Source organism: Triturus cristatus, chromosome 6, assembly GCF_964204655.1.
Source record: "Triturus cristatus chromosome 6, aTriCri1.1, whole genome shotgun sequence".
Lineage (NCBI taxonomy): Eukaryota > Metazoa > Chordata > Amphibia > Caudata > Salamandridae > Triturus > Triturus cristatus.
Genome location: NC_140589.1, coordinates 1,722,382,257 through 1,722,407,517, shown reverse-complemented (window position 1 = coordinate 1,722,407,517; position 25,261 = coordinate 1,722,382,257). Strand labels below are relative to the sequence as shown.

Below are 25,261 nucleotides of genomic sequence, written 5' to 3'. Positions count from 1 at the left end.
TCCTTCTCAACATCATGTGAGAGTACCATAGTTGGGTCCCAACCAGCACCCATATTGTCTTCGAAGATTTAATCTGGTACATCAATTAGGCATGAACTCAGACTGGTCTATGTTCACCATCTATTCAATCACCATCCCCAATCTGGTAGTTCTGATCTTTGCCAGAATATTTATGTTCATGTTGAGCAAAGATATTGGAGCTACACACATTTCACTATTAGGCAGCTTCGGCATAGCAGTGTAAGCGTTTGAAATTAGACTGAAAAGGAGTGGGTCACCTCCCTGTTTCCTGCTGTTGCTCTTTTAACTGATCTGTCTGTCTCTCTCCTCTTTCTTGGTGAGCCTATCCATTTTCCAGCCTTGTTAATTGCCACCTACAACCCTTACTATGTACACAGAGAACTCTGCCATACCTCCATGTCTCTCAGTGTTCTGAGGATCTCTTTTAGGGCCTGATTGATGAAATTTCCCAAAGTGACCCATTTTTTGGTTTAACATATGGTTACTTTTCACTCTTAATAGCTTTCCCACTCCATCTCTCTGACCCCCAACAACTTCCCTTCTTTCCCCAGCTATGCTTGACATAGCATTGCCCTGATAGGTGATTTATATGACTCCTAAAGCAAAGCCTCTAAGTGGATGGACCACAGATTTTCCACATAACAATTATCAGTAATTTCCAGTACACTCTGTACTATTTTGGGATCTTTCACTTTCCGGCAGTTTAAGTTCCTACCAGCTGTTCTCTATTCCCTTCAGTGTCTTTAATACTTTCCAGAGTGAGGAGTCATAAAACACTCTTCTTGCAAGATAATCAGTTTCACCCTTCTCTTCGTAACATTCCCTCTTCTAGCCTTGAGCAGGTATCTTGATCACCAGAAGTGGAGTACGGTCCTCTGTGCAACAGTTTTGCTCTCAAGGCATCTATCAGTCCCATTGCTTTGGCAGTAATTCCCTACCTTGTAAGCATAATATCCCAGAAGATTCACCCATGTTTTACTATAGTGAACAGAACAGTTTTCCATCCCACCTGGTGGATGAATCCGCCTGAGCCATCGAGACATAATGCCCCCTGTCCAACAGTAAGGTGTCCCTGTTATAGTAACATATGCCCATCTTTTGTCACTGAATCACGTGAATGACTTCTTTTTTCTTTATTTTGTTACTAAGACTGTTTACGTTGCAGGAGTGAATTTTAAGCATTTTGTCTTGTGTATCAAATCAGGGGTCACATCTATGATGATCAGGTGTTCCCTCTTCTACCATTCAGCCACTTAATAAATTAGTTCCAAAAATGTAGAATTTCACCCAGACGCCATCCTGAACGTACAATGCCCAAAAATCACTGAGCACGAGAATTATGCCTGCTGAGCGAAAAAGTCTCACTTTGCCCACCGCTATCTAATATGTAATGAATGAATAAACAGTTTATAAAGCGTGCAACTACTCCACGGAGTGTCCCAGGGTTAAACCTGCAGAGCAGTGACCACATATGCCAGTCTAACGTAATGGTCTTTCAGGCTGTGCTTGTAGAACGCTCTGCAGAAGTATAAGGTTTTTGAAAAGAATCCTCTTCCCGAAAGGTAGCCAGTGGAGAGTGCGCAGATGATGAGCTGCTTCCTCTGTTTTGGGAATACCAAGAAGAGACGTGCAGCAGAATTCTGAACCACTGGAAGCTGCCTAAACCATCTCTCTGGGAGACCGAAGTAGATGATGTTGGCATAGTATAATCTAGATCAAGGCATGGGCTACTGGCCTACTTGCTTTCTTGTGGAGCAAATTGAGGAACAATGCGAAACAAGATCCCGTAAAAGACAGGATTGAAAGGAAAGTGCGTTTTCAAGTCTAATTCCAAGATTCCAGATGACAAAAGTAGGTGCAGGAGAGAAGGGAGATCTGACGGCAAGGCAGAGAAAAACCAGTGGTCTCTCACTTGCCCAAACAGCACACTCTGTTTTGTCACCATTGCATTGCTGAGGGCTTATTCGCAACCAATGCAAGACATCCAACAGACATGAGTTTAAGTTTCCAGCTGGAGCTGCGGAGGTGGAATCCGAAGTGAGGAACCTCTGGGTATTGTCTATATAAGAGATGGTCACCGATCCGTAAGATTCAATGAGTTTAACTAAGAAAGGCATGTAAATATTAAATAACATGGGGTTCAGGAAAGAGCCCTGTGGCACCCTAAAAGCTAGCTGCTTGCTGGAAGAACTATAGGGGGCAAGCCAGTTTTCTTGATGTCTACCCTCCAAAAATATTTGAACCACCCCCAAGCCTTGCCTCGGATGCCTAATTCAGACATACGCTGGTGCAAGACTGCATGAATGCTGCTGACTTATCCAACAGAATCAAGGCAGCACTTTTGCCCTCATCCTGGGCAAATGTAATAATTTCTGCCATCTCAAGAAATGTTGTTTTGGTAATATGCTGTGGGTAGAAGCCTGACTGATTATGATGCAGCAGATTGTGCTCTTCCAAAAAAGTGGCTAGCTTGCTTTTGACAACTTCTCCAGCATTTCGGGTGAAGTAGGGAGTAAGGAGAAGAGAGAGGTTATGCAAAGCTAAAGGGCTGATGGATTTTGTTTTATTTTTTAAAAAGAGGTGTGACTTTTCCAGCATAGGGAACTACAGCTGACAAAAGCAAGGTATTAAAAAGTTGATTGAGGATAGGGGCTAAGGTCTAAGGAGTAAGGAAGGTCACTGGTCACTCAGTGACCTGGATTTGCACTCACATGGCGTGGATCAGATTTGTTCAGAGAACAATAATAGGCCTGCTCCACACCTATTATTGGGGAGACATGAATGCTCAAAAAGGAAAGTAACCCTGCATGAAGCGTAAGAATTTTATCCTAAAAAAAATAAGTGGGTAGTTTTTCACAGAAATACTCAGATGCTGGAATTAAAGGAGTGCAGACTTTGGGGGTCAGATAAAGCGTAGCAATTTTAAAGTTCACTCTAGAAGAGTTATCTGCCTTTGAGATACTTGAAGAGTAAAAGGTGCACAGAGCTATTTGTAGGTGCCTTATGATAGGCTTTTCAGCACTACTTTATAGGGTTCCTCATCTGCGGGATTATAGTCTGAACTCCATTTCTGCTCTAAAATGTGTATAGTATTTCTTAAGAGCTGTAGGTTTGGGGGATAAACTAAAGGCAGAATGGCTACTTTCCTTGAGAATAATCTTTTTCAAAAGTGGCAGAGTGGAAAAGCTCTCATGCAGCCAAGTGTTTAACAGCTCAATATCATTATCAATATTGCCAGCAAAGGCTGGTTTAGAACCCTCCAAAGTTTGAACTCTGCAGAATTAATTTCATTTCATACCCTAGCCATCGCCATATTGTTTACGGCTGGTTTGCTCCTCAAGTGCCTACCATTGCAAGTAAAGGGAACAAGTTGGCTGTCTTACTACGGAAGAGGAGTCTTCTCCTTAAAAAGAAGACGAAGATTGGAAAAAATTATGTCTTAAATATGCCCTGCATGATAAGTGGCGTGAATGATGAATTGTTGCATGTTTAAGACATAACCTGGCTTTGATCTGGTTGAATCATGTAATCAGTGGCTACATGTAGGTGCAAGTTGAAATCACCTAGCACAGTCAAGTTAGAGTATCTTAAAACTGGAGGGTAAATTGATTCGCCCCAGGAAGCTAACCATTCAAAGGCCTTCTCTGTTGGCGGTAGGTGGGGAAAATATATCAAGACTCTTGAAAAGGAGGTAGTTGAGGGAAGGGAAATGCAAAATCGCAGGGTTTCTGCTCCTTATGCATTATTGAGCTGAAAAGTCCTCCATTGAATTGCTTGGTAGAATAAGTGCAACACCCGCAATCTCATTTGCTTGGCTTATCTTGTGCTGTAACTAACAAACCCTGAGGGAACCCCTGATAGATAACAGAGACAAAATGCAGCCATGTTTCTGTCAGAAACACGGCATCCAAATCATAGTCCAGCAGGAGTTGCGAGATATGCAGCGCTTGTTTTGGCCAAGAATGCAAATTGATCAGACAAGCTCAAACAACTAGGGCCTCATCTGGAGTTACTCACCTCTCGAGCATATAGATCTCTATCAAACAAGTCTTAGACTGGACTGGCAATTATGGCTGACACTGGCTACTAAACGGACACGGACAGGCACAGATGGGCTTACCTTTGGCACGCTAGCGATCTGCATCCGTGCTATAACTTGCTTTAAGTTGATCTTGGAGGGAGAAGAGCCAACGAACAATTGGAGCTCGCAGCCAACTCGAAATGCTGCCTCTAATTGTCGACCAAGAGGGAAAATAGCCACCAACAAGTGCACTCTCTCTCCATAGAAGCGGCTACTGGACCTGAGTGCTTCTGCAGTTAGATAAGGAAACTAACCCTAAGGTGTAATGTGCCAGTGTAGTAGAGGTACTAAAACCGGTAGCTGAAGGCACAATTTAAGAGCTAAAAATATGGTACTTTTATACAATAAACGAGGAAGAACTATCCAAAACAAATGCACTCCATCCCATGTGAAGATCTTTAAACAGTTCCGGAGTAATGCGAATAAAAGACTGCAAGAAAGGGCCTTGTAGGACAAACCTTAGACTGGGTCGGTCGTCCATGCCGCGGCTTACTTTATGTAGGCCAAAGAGGGGGAACAGGTAAACTAGGGCGCACAGAAAACTGAAAAAATGGCGGCTCTAGATGTCAACCAATAGAAAAAATATCTGCTAACAAGGGCACGCTCCCTTCACAAAAGTGAGTAGTGGATCTGACCGGAAATAAGGAAATTGACCCTAAATTGCAGTGTGCAATTATGGTAAACTGATTAAAACAGGTAGCCTAAGGCACAATACGAGAACAAAAATATGATTTTTATATTCAATAAAAAGGAGAAAAAAAACTACACAGAACAAATACAACCCCTCCCCGTTAAGATCTTTAAACAAATCTGGAGTCATACTGATAAGACCACAACAAAGGGCTGAGTAGGACGAACTTCTGATCATTGTTCTTTTGTACAACATTGAAATATAATCCCCTTGCTGCATACTGCAGAAGGGAGCATTATGGACTATATTATTTCAGGTGATGTCTTAAACACCTGCAGCATTTTGTGTAAATGTTTTTACCTCAAAACGCAGTCCGACATCTTTTACATTTTTCATGTTCACTTCAGTAATCCATTGTAGCTAAATGTGCAAAGTGGTAATTTCTAACCAATGCACTTTGCTTGGCAACAAGACATATTAACAATTCAGTTCACTTTAAGTTTCTCATCACTTCAGTTGGTCAGTGTTTCATGTGAATTTAATTTCACTCCAAGCCATTCAAATATCCAGTGCCCCTTTTCAAATCTTGCTTGTCTGGTACGTAAAGCATACCTTTCCCCCCAAAGAATTCATATTCTGTTCAAACTATTGAAATGCCAATCCCGTAGCACACCCCTGAAGCTCTTATTTTATATTCCGATAATGAAAAAGATGCAGACTAGTAGTTTAATTGTCCGCTGTGGATCAATAAGGCAAGTGTTTTGGTCCTGGCTTCCCCAGTTTACCGTATTGTATTATCATAGTGCTCAACCTTGACCCTTAATTTGTTGGAAAGAGGGGTAGCTCTGTAAGTAATGTCCAAGAAAGTGGCCATTTCTATGCACATCTACATTACTTTTATTGTCTTTCACAAATCTCCTTTGTCTTGCAGGGCTCTTCCCGATCTGTTGTCAACATGGAATGGGATAAGATCTGGTCATTTAACAAGAAGGTACATGGCTCTTTCCGTGGCTGCTGTGTTCTTTGGGTGCGATTCGTATGGACATGTGTATGTTGCTAGTACTTCAGTGCTTGTGGTTTGAAATAGCCATGGCAGAATATTGCATCATTTGGCATATTTTCAGGAAATTGGAATGAGCATTTTTGTAATGTGACTGGTTACTAATTTTAATTGATTTGCCCGATGGAAAAATGACAATTTGTGGAAAATATATTTGTCTGCTGTAAATTTGATATGAAAACTCTGCATTTCATTTTTCTGCTTTCAAGCTGCGAGCTATCTGTAAAAAGGTATTACTTAATATTCGTTTTTTTATTTTTGCCTTAGCACATAGGTCTAAGTTACGTAAGCCTACTTTTTGTAGCTTACACCATCAATTTTGCAGCTTTGTATCGCAGTCTTATTTGCTTGATCAACAAGACTTATTGAAAATGCATTATTCCTCTTTAGAGACAAGAAAATGCTGCACCATTCTGTTCTAGTTTTGGGGGTACAGTGATGTAAACTGGAGATCCCGTACCTAGCAGCCAAAGTAGACCGTCATACCCATGTCTGGTGATAGGACATTTATTTCCTGCTGCCCACAAACCTGCTACTGATAGTATTCCTGCTTTTCAAGTCCTTTGTTCCCTTTGTCTCCCATTTAGACATGTTTAATGTTCCTTACACAAATGTCAAATCAGGAATACTGCATATTGACGTAGTTAGTTGCTTAAGGACAGCATCTCCACGGAACAAGTTCTCTTTCCGGGTGCTGACGATTAGTATTGTGATTGTGTCTTGCAATTGCCCTGCCTTTGGTTTCCTGCTTGTTGCAAACGCCCAGTCCTAGAACGATCCATGTTTAGTGGTAGCTGCTTGTCTGGCATGCATCTTGTGTACTTTGTTGTTAAGTGTGTTAAATACGGTTAGTGATTCTTTACGTTGCTGCATTGAGGTTCCTTGTTTTTCAGTGTGAGATGTTCAATAGGGGCTGTCATTTGTGTGTCTTATTCCTTATATTACCCTAGTAAAATGCATTGATTCAGTGTAAATCCAGTATATGCCTTCTTATCGGAGATAAATTAACCCAACCGGAAATTGTCTGGTATCTAAAAATCGCAGACCCTCTTTTGTCCATGGTTTTTCTGTGTCCATCTAAACATTCGTGTTTGAGGAATCTTTTAATGCGCATCTTTCCTGGGGTTAATGGGTCTTGGGCATACAGTCGTCTTTTAGTTTTTTTTATTTCATTTCTTTATTGAGTGCCTTTTACATAGAGCCTGGCAATCCTGGAAGGCATTTTCTCAGAGGGAAGTCCTTGTCTTTTCAAGGACACAATAACATCAACGAAAAAAGATGAATGGCAAGGAAGTGCACTATAGTTTATAAAAATGTAGTAAAGTGTTTACTCCTCCTCCCTGCCTTTTATCGGATGAACCCTGTACAGATGCTCTTTACTTTTGCACTATTTGAGGGTAGTTTCTTAGTACCTTTACATCTCAGGAACAACTATCTATGATTACTTTGTATGATATCAGTGAAACCTGCTCACCGCGTAGACTGCCATTCAAGTGTTTTCATCTCATTGTAGTTTCAGTATCTAATTGGGTATGCTTATTCTCACCTACACTCCCTATTACTGTTCAGTCCCTCCAGGAGCTTGGTTGCAGGTTCACACCATTAAGAACCACCTTCTGACATTAGCACATGGCTAAACTGCATTAAGAAGGGATGAGCCAGTACAAACTCAGTGGATAGACAGTAGATGTGTACAACAGGAGTCTATTTTGACAGAGCTGTGTTAAAAAGTGATTCATATCGCTCTTGTGTCCCACGCGATCAGCAGATGATAGTGCTCTATGCAGTTTTACTTTCTGTGCTACGTTATCTAAACCCTTGTATGAGTGATGCCCAAGAAAAGATCATGCAAACTGAAGTTCTAATTAGTTCTCCTTCTTTGGCAGACACAGACATGAGCCCTCACATGAAAATGTCTTAGCTTACTACATCTTGGCATTTACAAAATTAAAGGGCCAGTCGACGTTCTTACCAAATAGTTGGGGATTTTGCTCAACAAAGCCCTTGTCATAGCGTTTGCTGGTCAAAAAGGCAACACATGGGGTTTACTGTGTGCTGTTCTCTTTCCCTATATGGCACTGGTAACCAACAATTCTGTTTTTTTTTTGCTGCATCTCATTTCAGTGGTCTCTGTAATCGGTCTGCATACTTACCGGTCCTTTCTGTGTTCCGCTACCCTACTTAAAGTTTAGGTAATTGCATCTCACGAAGGTTCATGACATTTATTTCTATACTTAACTGCTTAGTAGTTATTTCAAATGAAAAGATTAGTGAGAGCAACGTTTGGGAAGAAACCTCACTCTCGCAGTCCATATTAAAGTTTAGTAGATTTTAGAGAATTCAGCAATGCACTTTCTGGTTCGGCTCAGCACAGGTTACCTCTTCACACCCATTGACTGCTAGACTTCCCATGTACATGATAGCACACAGCATGATGACACTTGGGGCTTCCGTGTATAATAGGATCCTGAGCTACATTCTGTGCAGATTTACCACCAGGCAGTATGCCTTTCATAGTCGCATGTAAATAGTGTCCAATCCAATTGGAAGAATAGGGCAAATTAAATAAATATTATCCAAGTTTCAAAACAGAGAATAGCAATAGATAGGTCAGCTCATTTAAAACCATATCTATCCTAAAAAAATAACACTGGATCACATTTTGTATCAGTTTACCAGGGGCCTAGTATTACACCTCATTGAAAATATGCGATTATTTGCATTCCATTTATGACATTTTTACTAACTCTTGGCTAATGCCGGAGTCTGTGTTTCCAAGGCAGAATTATTCTTTCAATTGCTAGAGTCCGAGTGCAGGGTAGGTTTGCTAAATGCTGCACCCTTTCTGTATGATGGTATCTTGAATTCTATAAAGTGTTTCACACTTCTCTTTTGCCATTTTAAGCACTGCAATTAACAGGTGTTAATGGGAGCCACCCAGCTAATCTCTGAAGGATCATCGTTTAGTTGGCCCTATTGGGATTAAAAGTTGGCCCTGCTGGAATGCAAACTTGTGACCTTCACCACAACTTCCCACGTGGCAAATGCAGCAACGTAAAAAACACTGATTACTACTTAAACACATTTTTCCATTGTGGTTGATGTATGAAGGTTTGTTTCCCTCTTTCTCATTTGGCACTTGTGGATGCGCCTTTTGTGTTTGCTTCTCTCAGGTGATAGACCCTGTGGCACCGCGGTACACTGCTTTACTGCAAGATGATGTCATTGTTGTGAACATCCCCGAAGCTCAAGAGGAGATGAAGGAAGTGGCCAAGCATCCAAAGGTCTAGTATATTTCAGCTCTGTTGGGAAACCAGATGCGCATCTCTTGTGGAATAAAGAAGAGTTTGCTTGTGCAGTAGCAAACCATTAAAATGATATAATTGCTTACTTGTATAGATTAAATTATATTTTACAGTACATTACAGTCTTAGATGGTTCAGAACAGTCTCATAAATCAGATGTCAAATGCTCTTCAGCATATTTTGATTTGACCAGATTAGCATTGTCATGAAATATGTGATAACCTTCTGTACCTTACAAAATTAGATAGTGATACTGCTCCCTTCAAAGATGGGCATCATCAAGTTTAGAAGATGATATGCTTGAGAGGACTCGAATAACAATATAGAAGAGGGGTGACATTTCTCTTAGCTAGGTAAAATGATCGTGGTGTACTAGAATATGCATATGTGTACATGGGTGGATGAGTGAGTTAACTTTGTGGTTTTTGAATTCTGGGTAGGCATTCTTCTACTGTCGCTTGGGTAGTCTTCTGCTTTCTACCAAACACACTTTTTGTCTGGAAAACCAATCATTGACTTCTTAAAACCAAATCATTAACTTACTAATTAGTATTTTAGTATCAGAACTCTGCAAGGCAACCTGATTTACAGGCTTAGAAATGTGGCAGATGTTTTCAATTTTAAATAAAGACTGCATTAAGCAAACATTAACCCTTATGCCACAGTGGTTTAAGATTGTTTTTCTATTTCCTTGGTTATGTTTTGAACTATTGGTAATAGATTGTGAAAGATTAATCACCTGCCATTTTGAGTCAACAAAGTGCACCATAGATCTATGTAGTCACTTGTCAGACTTACCATGCCTCTACTGATTGGTGGTAGTGACTAATCCAGTGGTTAATGCCTTTAGGCACGGTGTTATGGCATAAGGGAGGAATTAGCAAGTTTTCCCTGGTTCCATTGTAACCACGATTGGGTCAGTCTTTGACACACTAAGCATGGCTGCTATTTCCCACGTGAGTTTATGAAATTGGAATACCCCAAGTAAGGAGGTGACTACGTTTTGATTAACATTTATTCACTTTAAGGACACATTCCCATACTTCAACATTTTATGAAAAGTTTCATTTTCCAATATGATGATATGATGTAATCCTGTTTGAATGAAAGATGTGCTGTGAGCCTTCAGTAGTATAGGGATAATGTGACATTTACTTGGAGGGCATAGTTTAAGTGTCAGTTTTTTTTCCTCTCCTTCCCGCCCCCTTTATTTTTGCTTTTTTGTTTTCAGAATGAAGATGTTGGTACCAAACCAGTGTGGTATGGGCCCAGAGTTCTTATTGAGGGTGCAGATGCAGAGACCTTATCTGAAGGAGAGATGGTCACGTTTATAAACTGGGGAAATATTAACATCACCAAAATAAACAGGTAAATGAGCAGTCTGCATCCTTTTGGTGCTTTGTTTGAAGTGTTGACTGTGAACGTCTTAAGTTGTGCTTCTTGTGTGTTTATGAAAATACCTGCTTGGCTTCTTCATGAGCGTCTTCTGCACTTTCGGGACAGTCATTTATCCCAGAGCCATTGTGTTAAATCAAAATGCTTCGCACAATTGACTGTGTTGCATTGTAATTAAGCTTCGTAACTAAAGGTATTAGTGTTGTTGAAGTCACTAGTGATGCATTATGTCTTCACTCGTAAATCTGTAAGTGTAAATTGCATTGGAAGTTAAGCACACTTATGAAAACCTACTAACATGTATGTAGGAAATTCATGTTTTTTTATTGCTCCTCTAAATTTAGTTTTTTGAGTACCTGTATAACGTTTTGGCCTCTGCTCAGTAAAGGATTGACAGCAATCCCTCACTATCCTTTTTTCTAAAGTGGGGTAAATGGTTGCCGTATTTTGTTTTTTATTCCAAGTGTGCCATACGCATGCATGAACTGTGGATGTTGCATACTATCAGAATACCCCATATGGGCCTCTTCAATACTTTTTGCAAAAAACATAAAAACATGGAGTAGCAACACCCTCAGAAGTGGGCTGAGAAGCAACTTTGTCACACTTTTGGCCAGATGTCAGTGTCGAAATGCAAAGATACCAGTGTGGGATTTATTGTACCATGTACTCAGGGGGCACCACAGAGGGGCCCCCTGAAAAACCTACCAATCCTGGTGTGGCCTCTGACTGGTTATGGGCAGCCAGCCATCACCACATGTTTCTCGATCCCTGGGTAGAGAGCCCTGCTCTCTGGGACCAGAAACAAAGTACATCCTGGGCAGAGATGTCGCACCTCCTCCCCCAGGATAGGCCAGTTCTCGAAAAGGGAAGGTTCAAAGGCCTGCCACCTTTGTAATGCGACCCCAGCCTCTGCTGCTTGAAGCAGATTGCAGCCCCTTGTTTACTCGCCCCCACTTTGGAGGGGAAGAATTCAAAAGAATAGGTGGTGTGCCCACCTCTGCCAACCCCACCCTTCAGGTGGGGGGGAAGCGAGGTGAAGCACACTTTTCAGTCCCCGCCATCTTGAGGATGAAGCGACCCCCTCCATTTAGGGCTAGGTCTAGCCCCCCTCCTCCAGGCGAATGGCATAATAGAGGATGTATTCACCTCAGGTGCGGTGCCCATTGACCCTAACTGCTACTCCCCTAAAATGCCTCCTAAATGTAGCATTTAGGTGGCTCCCCAAGACCTCTGCCTAGGCCTCAACCCTACGGGCCAGTCTCCAGCTTCTGCGAACCTGCGACCTGTCTTGCCACCAGCAACCTCTGAAACACCTGGGAGGACTGCTGCTTTCGGGAAAAAAACAAAAAAACTCCAATCTCCTGTGGACAGCGGGCCTGTCCTGAAGAAACCTACTCCAAGGACTCCAGATCCCGGCGGATATGTGTCTCATGCCCACTCTATACCCGATGCCCACGGCCCGAGCCTCTACCCAGCAGTCCTGACCTTGTGTCCAGCATTAGCTGACCTCTCCATCCTCCACAACGGTGCCTGAAGTGTGATTTCAGAAGCTCCCCCTGGCCGATCGGCCCAGGTAAGAAGACTCCAACGTCCAAAGGCACCCATGCACCCGAAGCCCCTGGGATTTGGTGAGATGAATAGACGGTGGCCGTATGACCCCCTGCATCTCTACTTAACTCTGCGGTCATTGGTCTTCCTCCTGCAATCACCGGTGCCATGCCTGCAGCCTCTTATATGAAAATTGCACCCTGCACCCGACCGCCCCAGTGCTGCTGGTGGTGTATGTTTGGTGCTGCTTTGTGGCCCCTGTGCGTAACCTAACCCCCAAAGCTTGGCCCCTGCAACCGATCCACTTACCTGCAAGCAGTGTGGCTACAGGCACCCCCCTATCTCCATTGGAAAGCATTGGGCCGAGCTCCAATTTTGACCTCTGCACCCGACTGCCTCTGTGCTACTGATGGTGCAATTTTGGTCCTTACCTGACCCCTGGCCCTTGCTGACTTTTGGCTCCGAATACTCTGTAAGTGCAGCACTTACCTGTTTTATCCGTACGATGACATTGAAAGGTTTCTAAGTGTCGATTTTTCAAAGTGAAATTTATTTTTTATTAAAAAATGTACTTACCTTATTATGAAGACCTTGATCTTAAAATACAAAGTAAATTTTTCTTACATTGGTCTGTATCTCCTTGAGCCGTGTGTCCATCATTGATCACTGTTGTGCTATAAATGTCTTACACTCCTCTGTGTTCGGCATAAGGCTGATCGCCCACATAACCGCTAATGGAGCACTTTGAGTGTTACAATGAGGCCTGTACACTTTTTGGGGAATCCCTGGACTCTGTGCAAGGTATTACCACCTGGTGGCGCTATTATATACAGAGCCAGCTTCCTACACTCCCTCCAAATATCCAGAAACAAAATGGGAGCGAGCAGCGCGCTATGAGGCAGCTACTGATATGGGCATACTGAGCTATGTACTTACCAATTAATTCTTTCTCCAGCCGTCACTTTTCCCCGTCTCCCTTACCTTTTGACTCACTTGTCCTTTCCTTTGTTGTTTAGCATCCCTTGCCTTCTTCTTTTATTCTCATTAAACACTGCCAATGATGGCTCATCCTCTGTCCTGTGCTCTTCTGATGAAACACAGGTCGAGAAGCAGCTTCCCTGTGTGAAAGCGGGTAGACGCTTTCACACAGGGATTACATCTTTTTATTAATATATAGGCTGTCCGGAATTCGGTTTTAACCGAATCTGACCGACAGTACACTACCGGACGAAAATCAGCGGACTCTGTTTAAACCGAGTGTCACTGATTTTCGTTGCTGTTACACCACTTGGCCACTTGATGGAGCCAAAGCATTATAAACTGTGGTGCCTGGCGCGGAGGTGTCAGGGGAAAACAGTGCATCTGGGCCGGTCAGGCACACGGGGAGCTATGGTTTGAATGGCCCAAGGGCAACACCAGGCCCCCTGCCTGGCTCACATGGGGGGAGAGGAGCTGTTGTGCTCTGCTGCCTTACTGTGGCCGGCCGCACCCGAGTACTTCACAGGTCTTTAAAAAGACCATTTACTTAACAAGGCTTTGCTGTTGTTAACAAAGGAGTGGGCGACGGGGGTGGGCACCGGGGAAAGAGGCGGCATGCTTACGTTTCTTGCACCACTCGCGGGCTAGTCATATCTGGTCTCTCACTCGTCTCCTCTGGCTCAGCTTTTTCCTCGCCTGCAGCTTTATAACCTCTCTCTCCTGACGCGCGCTCTCTCTCTCGCTTGTGTTTTGCCATTCCGTCTCTGCACAGTGCTCGCTCTGTTATAGTGGCGGCAGGATGGCTCAGTGAGTTAGACGGTGGTCTCATCTGCCAGTCACAGGTTCTACTCCAGCCAAGGGCAACGCAGGCTTTCGTTCGTCTCAGATTGGTGCGTTGTAATCATTAAGCGGGATAGCATCTGTTAGTGTTACCTCTTACAAATGCTACGAAGCGCTACGTAAAAACATTATTCATTGCTTACAACTATTATTTAAGTTGAGTAGACACTGTATGAAGTGCAATATAAAAGCGCGTTATTCAGTGGGGAAATAATAAGAGCAGTGCCTAGATATTGTTGGAGGCGTTTGAAATGAAACTTATTGTCAAGTTAAGCTATAGAGACCCATAATGAGTGGGTGGTGGCAAACATTTGCCACGCATTTCATGGGGTGTCACTCACTTTAAAGTTGCATAAAGCGCGTATTATACCTTGGTCAAAGCAACAACATTTATATAGCGCACTCTACCAAGTGCCTTGTTTCTCGGCGCTCAGAAAACGTGTTATGACAAACGAATTCACTTTTAAAAAGATGATATGTTGAGTGAAATATTGGACTTTCAAATCGCCCACAGACCTCTGCAGTAGTTGCAGCACCAGTACACCGAGGGTTCTCATGTTTTTTTCGCCTGAAGGTGACTTAGAAAGTGTGTGCTGTGAAATTAATTCTTGTGATCTTCACGCCTGCTTGCAAAAGCCAAAAGCCACTGCTTAGTTAGAACTTTCACCAGCAGATTAAGTGCTGATAGCGCAGATAACGCTCCCAGCTACAAGCAAGGCCGGCTTTAGCGCTGGTAATGCCTGTCGCGATAATGTTTTTGGTGCCCCCACCAATTACCTCTTTTACAGATTGCCTCATGAACTGCTATCCCAAAAGGGTTCTCTGCGACAAAAGCAACCACCCACTGAGCTATATATCCACAAAAAATACGTATGATGACGTTGGAGATGCTTTCAAGTGCATGTACCTTGCAATCGTGGTAAAGTGGTGGCTAAATTAATGCTCCTCGAAGCCGTGGCTTAGGGTATGAAGGGGTGCTGTCCGAGGACGCCTCTTTACTGTTCACCCTCCCCCCCCCCATCCCCCAATCTAGCTTTGACCACCTTGGCAACTCAGCCGCAGTACCGGACCCACGTGCCATGGATGGGTGGCTGACTAAATGGGCGAGCAGCTGTATTTCTTTTGCACACCCTGCGGTCTGACCAGGCCTGAACTACTGTGTGGGATTCCAAGCACTGTCTTCAGTTTTGGGGCTAGTGGCCCTTGGATAGCGCTCGGTGCTAGTGGGGAGGAGGGGGGCTGGGTGCTGCTCTCGCTCTTCACTACACTCTTCCTTTCAAGATCTCCCTGGTTTTGGGGGGCCAGTCCGCAGGTCTTGGCTGAAACTCCTGACAGGTGATGACACCTTCAGCTGTCTTGTGTTTTGGCAGTAGCCAATAGGATGAGGACGCCTGCTGGCTGGGAGGGCCCCCTTTTCTACTGAAGCGAGTATGTGCTTCCACAGAGCAGGTTTTTATGAGGGGGGGGGGGCACATTTGTTAGGTCTATTGTAGAGCTCAGTGGGCGCTCGACTGCATAATCACCCATCTAAGCAGGCTATTATTCAGTTTAAGTCCCCATCAGAGCCCTGTAGGATTGGTTAGAGGGGGTGGGGGTGGCTGGGTGAGGCGCACACTGATTTTAGATAAGACTAGGAGATCATTTTACGAGCACACAACTATCTCTTATTGGCCTTAAATTACTCCGACCTCAACTCAACTTTGTGGTTGTCCCTTGGGTTGCATTTTATCGAGCCTGGTCGCCATTTCAAACGTCTGTTCCATGGGTGGGTGGGGGGGGGTGTCTATTCAACATGCTCACCAGGCAAGCAGCCCAGTCTTTGGCCTGTGGATCGAACTGATCTCCAACATGCACACTGGGCTAGAATGGTGTGAGGATTACAGATCTGTGCACCATACACACTAGGCCAGCATTTCACCCTTTGGTGTGAGGGTTACACAGATTTGTGCAACATGGCACCCTGGGACAGTATTTCAACCTGTGGCTCGCAGGTTCCATCGCTCTCCACACCGTGCACACTAGGCCAACATGTATCCTGTTTAGTCTGCAGTTTACAGATCTGTGCACCATGCACACACTACACCAGTATTTCAACCTTCGGCTTTCATGTTGAAAAATTCTGTGCTATTCGCACACTGGGGAAACTTGCAACGGTTAAAAGTTTAAAGTTCAGGAATAATTTTGTAAAACTGTTATTCCGGGGGAAAAGTCTTCGCAAAGCCCAACTTTTGATAGTGAATCACTTACAGGAAAAACACATGAGCTAAATCCTTCTTTCCAGCGAAGTTTTCCACTCTTTCCGGCAGTCACAAAATGCAAACGTTACATTGCTCCTCAACCCATATCTTTTCGGAGGGCACACAGCTTTGCTCTCTGGTGTACCAGAGGGCCGCACTGATGCCTGCAGGGGGGGGTAGGCTGGGGCAGTGGGGCTGTAAGGTGGGTGTAGGGGAAGCAAAGCATGTAAATCTAATTGCTGAATTGAATTGCCCAATGTGGAACCATAAAACCTGGGGTCCATGCCTGCTTCCCCCCAGTTGACCACATTGTGTGATCCTAGGCTAGTGATACTCAAAGCACGGCCCGAGGACTGCATGTGGCCCTCCTACCTTTTACATGCGGGGCCCTGGTCTACAGCTGCGCTGGGCTGCTTTTTATTAGATTCAGCTCTAACATTAAAAAGATGTTGATTAGATAGGTAAGCATTTTTTGGAGGTTATTTGAAGTTTAAGAAAGGAATTAGCACCGCTCAACTTTAGGAACATCCACATTTTTACAGCCATCTTGCAGCAAAAGTGTAAAAATGGTCTCTTCAAAAGTAAAGTGTATTTCAGAACTGTTTCACTTTAGTACATCAGATTATATCAGTGCACTGAAGTCTTGTTAGGTCTCGCCTACGCAAAAAAAATCAAGTGCAATAACAAAGGCCCAAATACTTATTATTTTGTTTTGCTAGAGGAAGTCATTTTCTTAACCCCATTTTTTTGACTTGCATATGCCCCTTCGGCCACACTGCAATTTCATCTTAGCATTAAAAAAAATTCTCTATGTATATTTATTGACAAACACTGAGTGACCAATTCACGGTTTCATTTAAAACAAGCATTTGCAATGCAATAGGTCTCGCATTTACGCGAGTTTGAGCTGTTGACATTGCAAATAACAATGCCTTTTATTTTTGTTTTCGTTTTTAAAACATAAATAAAAGGCTTTGTCATTTACAATGCCAATAGCTTAAATAGCTTAAACTCGCATAAATGAGACCTATTGCATTGCAAATGCTTGTTAAATCTGTGCTGCAGAATCAAAGGTCAATGGAAAGTACTTCATGACTGTATTAACTTCTGAAATGTAGAGCAGTATACAATTTCTGAAGAAAATGGAAAAAGCAATAATAAGAGCGAAGCGTCACATAAACACCGGTAAAACACTGTTTCAGTTGATTTTTTTGGCGCGAAAATGAGTAACCACTGAAAAGCACTGTTTTTTTAAGGTATGGAAATCACTGGAAAACACTGAAAAAACACCACCAGAATTTACCAAAAATAGAAACTGAAAACAGGAAAGCCTATTAATATAGCATAGAGCAAGTAATATACACAGCAAAACGCCTACAACCCCATCTGGGCCGGCTGCAGAAATCTAATGCATAGTATCGAACTGTCCTTGAAGCGTTACCTGGGAGACCTCTGGGTGAGGAAAGTTACACAGCATGTCGCCTACAACCCAGATTAGGTCATAAGGGGATACTTCTAAGGGTGAAACTGGCTATGGCTATTAAATGCACTCAGTGGGGAATATTAACTGTCATGCCATCGATTTGCTGGGTGCAGTAGAGACATCGTCTTTGCTCAAATGAATGAAAACAAATTAGCAGAAAGTGACTAACCGAATTAAACAAGAAACCCTACCCTCTCTCCTTCCGAAAATACCCGGCTGGATATGTGTGGAAGCTAGGGAAACCATCATGCTACGGGAAAACAACACTGAGTCCCAGTTTGCCAAGAGGCTCCTATGGGCGGCATTAAGGGCCATGGCTATCTGACGCCCCCGATGTAGCGGAGTGGGTAAGTGAGAGAGTTTGGAAGTCCCTGGAGTATGTACACCGGGAAGCGTGGGAGCTCGGTCTGGAAGGCATCGTCTATGTAGTCTAACATTTACTCCCAGAATCTCGTAAGCTTGGGGCAATTCCACAGTAGGTGTATAGTGACCCGGGGTTTCCACATCCTCTCCAGCATGACCATCAGAGTGCATTCCACTTTTGCATATGTGTTGGGGTATAATAATAATAAGAGGTACATTTATAGTCTGTTTCAGTGTGCCGCCGTGTTAAATGTTGTGTGGTGGGCCCTATAGAATGTCTCCCCACTCGTTTATCGGAGAGGTTGCGTCCAAGTTCCGCATCCCACTGTCGTTGACCAGGCGTCTTGTGTGTGTGTGTGTGTGTGTGTGTGGCGTTTTCGTTAGAAAGCGATCAATTTTAGAAATGAGTTTCTTGTTGCCTGATTTTAGGTACAACCAATTCTCAAAAGGGGTCATGGGCATACCTGTGTTGTGGTGTACATATGGGCCAAGTACCCAGTATTACGCACATGCACTGTCCGCGACATGCCCTTTGAATGGACCGTTTACTTACTACACCACTTTCGTAGAACTCCGGCCACAAAAGTAACATCCTGGTTCCTTGACCTAGGACTAGTGGTTGCCAAGCGGTTACTAACCAAGTGGTGGAAGGCACAGGAACCGCCTCGCACACGAGCGTGGAGGCACTCACTCTCCGCATGGGCCAAAGCAGAGGGGATTGTCATTCAGTCAGAAGAAACACTGGGACTGCGGAAGGAGCACATAGCAACCCAGTGGGAGGGACTGCTTCACACCTTACAGCAAACAGAGGAGGTGGATCCTGGAGGACAGCCAGAGGGGGAGGGATACGAACCCGTAGTGGGTGCCGTGTGCCCCGTCAGTGGACAACTGTAATGTTCTATGTATGCACATATAAGACTTGACACTAAGGGTGGGCATAGCCGAGGCCAATGAATGGGGGCAATTGTCAGGTTGACGATACGCAGTGAGAAGGTGGGGGAACCGGGCCGGGGGGGGGGTTGTTAATGTGGGAGATATTCACGTTAATACCGGTCAATGTTGTGGTTGTTGGTTTTGATTGTTCGTTATACATAACATCTGTTCAGAAGCCCATACTGAATGATCTGAAAGGACTTTATACAGCGGACTCATGGAACCATGCTATTATTGAACTGTAACCTCTACCATTTGTGAAGTGAACTGAACATTAGAGTCAAACCTGCTCCTGAACAAAGGATACCATATGTATGCATGAAATGCTTAACCTTCACGCAACAGGAGTGTTTCAAACATCGGCAGGTGATCCAGTGTATAGATGGCTCTCAAAAACATGTTGCATTTCATGAATATGTAAACTCAATAAAAACCGATTTAAACCAAAAAAAAAAAATAGGGGCCAAGTACCCAGTGGGTGAGTTGAGTGTGCGTGAACCTGTCTTGCTCCGACAATGAGACCTGTGATTTGAGCTTGTCGAAAGGAATGAGGAGAGTGTACTCAAAGAGACAACCCATCCTTTTACACCCATCGGCCAACCAGCGTTTAGCTACCTGAGGCGATGACCGTGGTGGGAATTCCGGATTGGCGAATAGTGGGGTCATCTGCGAAGGGAAAGACGAGTAACCCGCGGATTGCCCCATCTTGTCCTAGACTTTGACTTTTGTGTTCATGACCGGCAATGAGTAGAGGCCCCAGGATCTGTGAGCTCGTGGAAGCCAGGCCTCCCTCCAAATGTGAGCCCGCGACTGTTTAGTCCATGAAGACCCAGTGCTTTTCCGTCATAGGACGGTTCCATTCTACTAGACTAATTTAAATCAAGACAATTTAACTGCCAGGAGAGCATTCATTCTGTCGGGTTCACCTTGTGTTTATTTATATCACCCTTCAAATGCACATAACCTAATGTTCGAGGCATATGAGCTGTAGATTGTATACTTTAGCATAGATCGCCATCTGGTGTTGGGCTCAGATGTTTGCACCTTGTTTTTGTCGAAGAAGTCTTTGTAGTCACGCGATAGGTGACTCCTCCTCATGGTGATTTTGCGCATGGAGAATGGGCATCGACTCCATCTTCAGATTATTTTTTTCCGCCATCGGGTTCGGATGTAAACGGCTGCACTCCGGGTCGGTATCGTATTTGATTCCCCTTCGACATGCAGTCTTTCACCGCTCGATGATATTGTTTCCGATCTTGCTCCTCGACGCGGATCCATAAATCTCACCTTCGATTTCGGTAATCAAAGCGGTCTTTTGGGCCTATCCTTGCCATTCAAAAAATGCCCGTTCTGTGGTGCCAAATTCCCACACACTGATCTCCACGAGGTCTGTAACCTTTGCCTCTATCCAGAACACGAGGACAAAGATTGCCCGGCCTGTGCTTCATTTCGATCGAAGGAAACCATATGTGATCGCCGGGCTCGACGTCACGTAATGACTCGATCCACTACCACGGTGCCGGACGACATCTTCGATGCAGGCCCCGATGCTCCCGAGGAACAAGAACCGGACAATGAAGACATCATCTTCTCTGAGCCGAAGAATCAGAGGCCGAAGAGCAGACGATTACTCCAGGTCAGCGAACTGTGAGTAGCGACATCGACACCCCTGCCTCCTCTCAAAAACATAAGGCTCCAGTAACACCTTCGCCTTCTGTCTCAGGTTGACACTGTGACAAAGCTTATGATGCCCCACCGAAGTCCAAAGACAAGCCTTCAGGCGGCTCGTGACCGAGCCAACCACGCATCGGTACCGAACTACCATCCCCGGTACCGAAACCTAAACATTCGGCACCGAAACACCAGCAGGATAAACCCTCGGAGCCGAAAATGGACAGCAAATCTTCGGAACCAAAAAAATCCTCAGACGAAAAAAGACCATAAATCCTTGGAGCTGAAAAAGTCCTCGGACTCCACAGTTCTTCCAAAGCAAAATGACACTAAAGCCCCTCCTAAAGCTTCGGAACCACAACCAAAATCATCGGTACCGAACCAAGATTCTGAATTAAAAGACCTTTTTCAACCAGATCCAGTGGATCCTAAACAAAAAACTCTTCACATTGACCCTAAAACTGGTCATATCAAGACAATTCTATCTTAAGAGACCTTTGGACTCCCCAGAAGACCTCAAGGTACCCTTAAAGAGAGACATGGCAACCTCTCCAGCCAGACCCTTCTCTCCTCCAAATATCCTCACAACACCACTTTCTCCAGTACACTCTCCAATGCCTCCATATTCAACTACACCACAAGATGATGATGATGATGATGATGATCACCTTGGGGGTGGGGATAACAACCCACATGAGGATAATGATGATGACACTACCCTCCCACCACCTGATCCTTGGAAGGATTACCATAATCGACTAGATGTCCCAGATCTCCCATATCCAGACTCCTACCCATCTAGGCCATCCTTCCGAGACAACAACATTAGGTTTTGCACAGCTCATAAATAGAGCTGCACAATATCATGGGGTGGAATTACACTCTGGCCCACAGTAGGAAGATGTTTTGTTAGAAGCTTTCACACAGTCACAAAAATCAACAAGCATTCTACCTATCTTAAAAGGTATCATCTAACATGCACATGACATTTTTAAAGATCCCGTCAGAGCTAAAGTTCTGAACCCCAGGATTGAGAAAAATATAAGCAAGCTCCCAACGATCCAGCTTACATTAAAGCACCGCTCCCTTTAGAATCCTCGGTTGTGTCAAATGCACGTAAACAAGCAAATTCCCAATCATCAGGGGATGCCCCACCTCCAAATAAGGAGTCTAAATTACTAGATGCATCTGGCAAACACATTGCCTCAAAAGCAACAATCACTGGCGCATTGCCAACACCCAAGCTTTGCTGGCCAGGTATGATAAAGCTCATTACAATAAGCTTGAAAAGCTCATACAGCATCTTCCCGATCAGTATAAGACCAAAGCCAATGACCTCATACAAGAGGGAAAATTAATTACAAACACTTCTATAAAGTGTGCTCTTGATGCAGCCGACACAACATCTTGTGTGGTTAACACAAGCGATTTACTACGCAGACACGCATGGGTACGCAAATCTGGGTGTAAACGGGATGTGCAGTCCACTTCTTAATCCACCTTTTGATCAAGAATACTTATTTGGACCCACTGTAGACACATCCTTGGTGAAAAAGAAGGACTCAAACTGCTAAGTCCATGGGAGCCCTGCAGGCAACAACCTCTTGAGGTTCTTTTCGTTGCTCCTTTTAAAGGGGCGCCTCTAAAACTATTGGGACGGACAACACCTCATCCTCCTACAAAAACCCTACTCAAACCTCCCCTAGCAGAGGCTATTTCAGAGGAGGCTATAGAGGCAAAAACAACAAAGGTAGAGACCTCGGTAATGACACCCGCACCTCTCCTACTACAAAACAGTGACTTCCCTCCACCCCCCCCCCCCCCCCGATCATTCCACTCCAGTCGGGGAAAGACTATCACAGTTCCTACCCGTCTGAAATTCCATCACCACAGACAAGTGGGTAAGACAAATTATCCAGTATGGTTACTGCCTGGAACTCACTTCAACTCCCCCATTCATACTCCCCAAACAACGTTCAATGTCCACAGAACATCTGACACTGTTTAAACAAGAGGTTCTCTCCTTGTCATAAAAACACACAATAGAACCGGTCCCCTTACCTCATCAAGGAAGAGGGGTTTTCTCCCTTTACTTTCTAATCCCAAAGAAGGACGGTACTCTCAGGTCTATACTGGATCTCTGACCATTAAATCTCTGCATATAGTCGGACCACTTTCACATGATCACTTTCCAACAGGTTCTCCCACTGCTCCAACAGGGCGATTTCCTTGCCACTCTAAACCTCAAGGACGCCTACTTTCATATTCCCATTCACCCCGCTCACTGAAAATAACTACGGTTTGTAGTGGACGGACAGCACTATCAATTCAAAGTCCTCCCATTAGGAGTGACTACAGCACCCCGAGTCTTCACAAAATGTCTCGCAGTAGTCGCAGCTCATTTGCACAGACAATACATTCACGTGTTTCCTTATCTCGACGACTAGCTCATAAAAGCCAAGTCACACATACACACACTGTGTACACAATACACACAGAACAATCCAATCCAGTTACTAGTTTTCCCAACTCTTGCTAAAAGGCAAAGCTGTCTTAATCCGTACAGGCAACATGACAGCAATGTACTACATACAAAAGCAGGGAGGGACACTTCAGCTTTCACAACTAGCGCAAAGCATATGGAGATGGGCCATTCCTCAAAACATTTACCTCCTCGCAGAACATCTACCAGGAGTACACATTCGGATTGCGGATCTGCTCAGTTGTCAAACACAGCAGATCCACGAATGGGAACTTCATCCTCAAGTTCTTCCATTCTTTCTAATGTGGGGTCATCCAGACATAGATCTGTTCGCCACACACCAAAATGCCCATGCTTCGCCTCCAGATATCCACACTCATTGTCCAAAGGCAATGCGCTATGGTTGAACTAGTCGGGTAGATTTGCATACGCTTTTCACCTCTCCCGCTCATTCTCTAACTGGTTCGGAAGCTCAAACAACACTCCCTCACAATGATCCTAGTTGCTCCAACATGGGCACGCCAACCATGGTTCACAACCCTGTTGGAACTTTCAGTATTGCCTCATCGAAAGCTACACCTCCCCCCCCCCTCCCCCCCCCCCCCCCAAATTCATCACTCAGAACCATGGAGAGATAAGACACCCAGAACCCAATCAACTCAATCTCGCGATCGGGCTCCTGAAGTCCTAGAGTATGGCTATCTCAAGCTCCTGCCAGACTGCATGAACGTCATTAAAGAGGCTAGACGTCCTACTACTAGAGCATGATATGCAGCAAAGTGGAAGCGATTTGTCATTTATTGTACAAATAACAAAATCGATCCACTAGATGTTTCAATCCAAAATATGATCTGTTATCTTGTGCATCTACAACAATGTAACCTAACATATACATCTATATGCCTACATCTTGCTGCAATTGCTGCTTACCTCTAAAACAGACAACGATTATCATTGTTTCGAGTGCCTGCTATTAAAGCTTTTATGGAAGGACTTAAAAGGATAATTCCACCTTCTCCTGTATGGAACCTCAATATAGTACTCACCAGCCAGACTCATGGGTCCCCCATTTGAACCTCTACACAAACGTGAGTTACAGTTCCTTGGAAAGTAGCCTTCCTAGTAGCTATCACATCACTTAGGAGAGTGAGTGAACACCAGGCATTAACCATACAAGAACCATTTTACAAATACACTATAGTTAGGCCTAATCCAAAATTTCTACCTAAAGTAGTAGCTGCCTTTCACCTTAATCAGTCGGTTGAACTTCCAGTATTTTTCCCTCAACTAGACTCAGTAGCCGAACGCGCTCTCCACGCGCTAGACGTTAAAAGAGCGATACTCTACTACAGCGAAATAACTAAAAGTTTTAGAAAAGCAAAACCACTTTTTGTAGCTTTCTCCCCACCTCGCAAAGGCAATCCCTTTTCAAAAACCGGTATTGCAAGGTGGATTGTTAAATGCATCTAAATATGCTATTTCATTATGCACATTAACTATCCCCCCCCCCCAGAGCTCATTCCACACGCAAACTAGGGGCTTCTATGGCATTCTTTGGGAACATTCCCCTAGATGACATCTGCAAAGCAGCATCTTGGTCTACACCGCATACTTTCACTAAACACTATTGTGTAGATGTGCAAGCAAAGCAGTAAGCTACTGTGGGCCAGGCTGTATTAAGAACACTTTTTCAAACTACTGCAACAGATACAGGTTGCCACCGCTAAAGGGGAAACTACTGCTTTACAGTCTATGCGAAAGTATACAATCTACAGCTCATATGCCTTGAACGGAAAATGCTACTTACCAGTATGCATCTGTTCTTGACATGTAGAGTTGTATACGCCCACCCACCACCTTTATTTCTTGCAGTATTATCTTATTTAGATAAATCACATAGACCTCCTCTTCTATTCTCTTACTAACTCCATCATCACCCTTTATGGCGAAAAACAATCTGAAGATGTAGTCTATACCCATGCGCACTATCACCATAAGGAGGAGTCACCTATCCCGTGACTACAAAGACTTTGACAAAAACAAGGTGCAAACATCCGAGCCCAACACCAGATGGCGATCTATGTTAAAGTATACAGCTCCACATGCCAAGAACAGATGCATACTGGTAAGTAGCATTTTCCTTCTTAGGGCATGTTAATTTCAGCTTGGATAAAACGTGGGAAATTTAGTACACAGTTATTCAACTTGTCCAAACTCCTCTGTCAGACCA

The 25,261-nt window shown here is 44.0% G+C and overlaps 1 protein-coding gene across 2 annotated transcripts in view; it reads left to right on the top strand.

Moving 5' to 3' along the window:
• Window positions 1-25,261, top strand: part of EPRS1 (glutamyl-prolyl-tRNA synthetase 1) — a 483,086-nt gene that overhangs the window by 131,347 nt on the left and 326,478 nt on the right. For both annotated transcript variants that reach the window (XM_085612943.1, XM_085612942.1), the window contains exons 12-14: window positions 5,665-5,724; window positions 8,967-9,077; window positions 10,330-10,466. In XM_085612943.1, coding sequence (XP_085469069.1) covers window positions 5,665-5,724; window positions 8,967-9,077; window positions 10,330-10,466 — 308 coding nt within the window. The remainder of the gene's footprint in view (window positions 1-5,664; window positions 5,725-8,966; window positions 9,078-10,329; window positions 10,467-25,261) is intronic.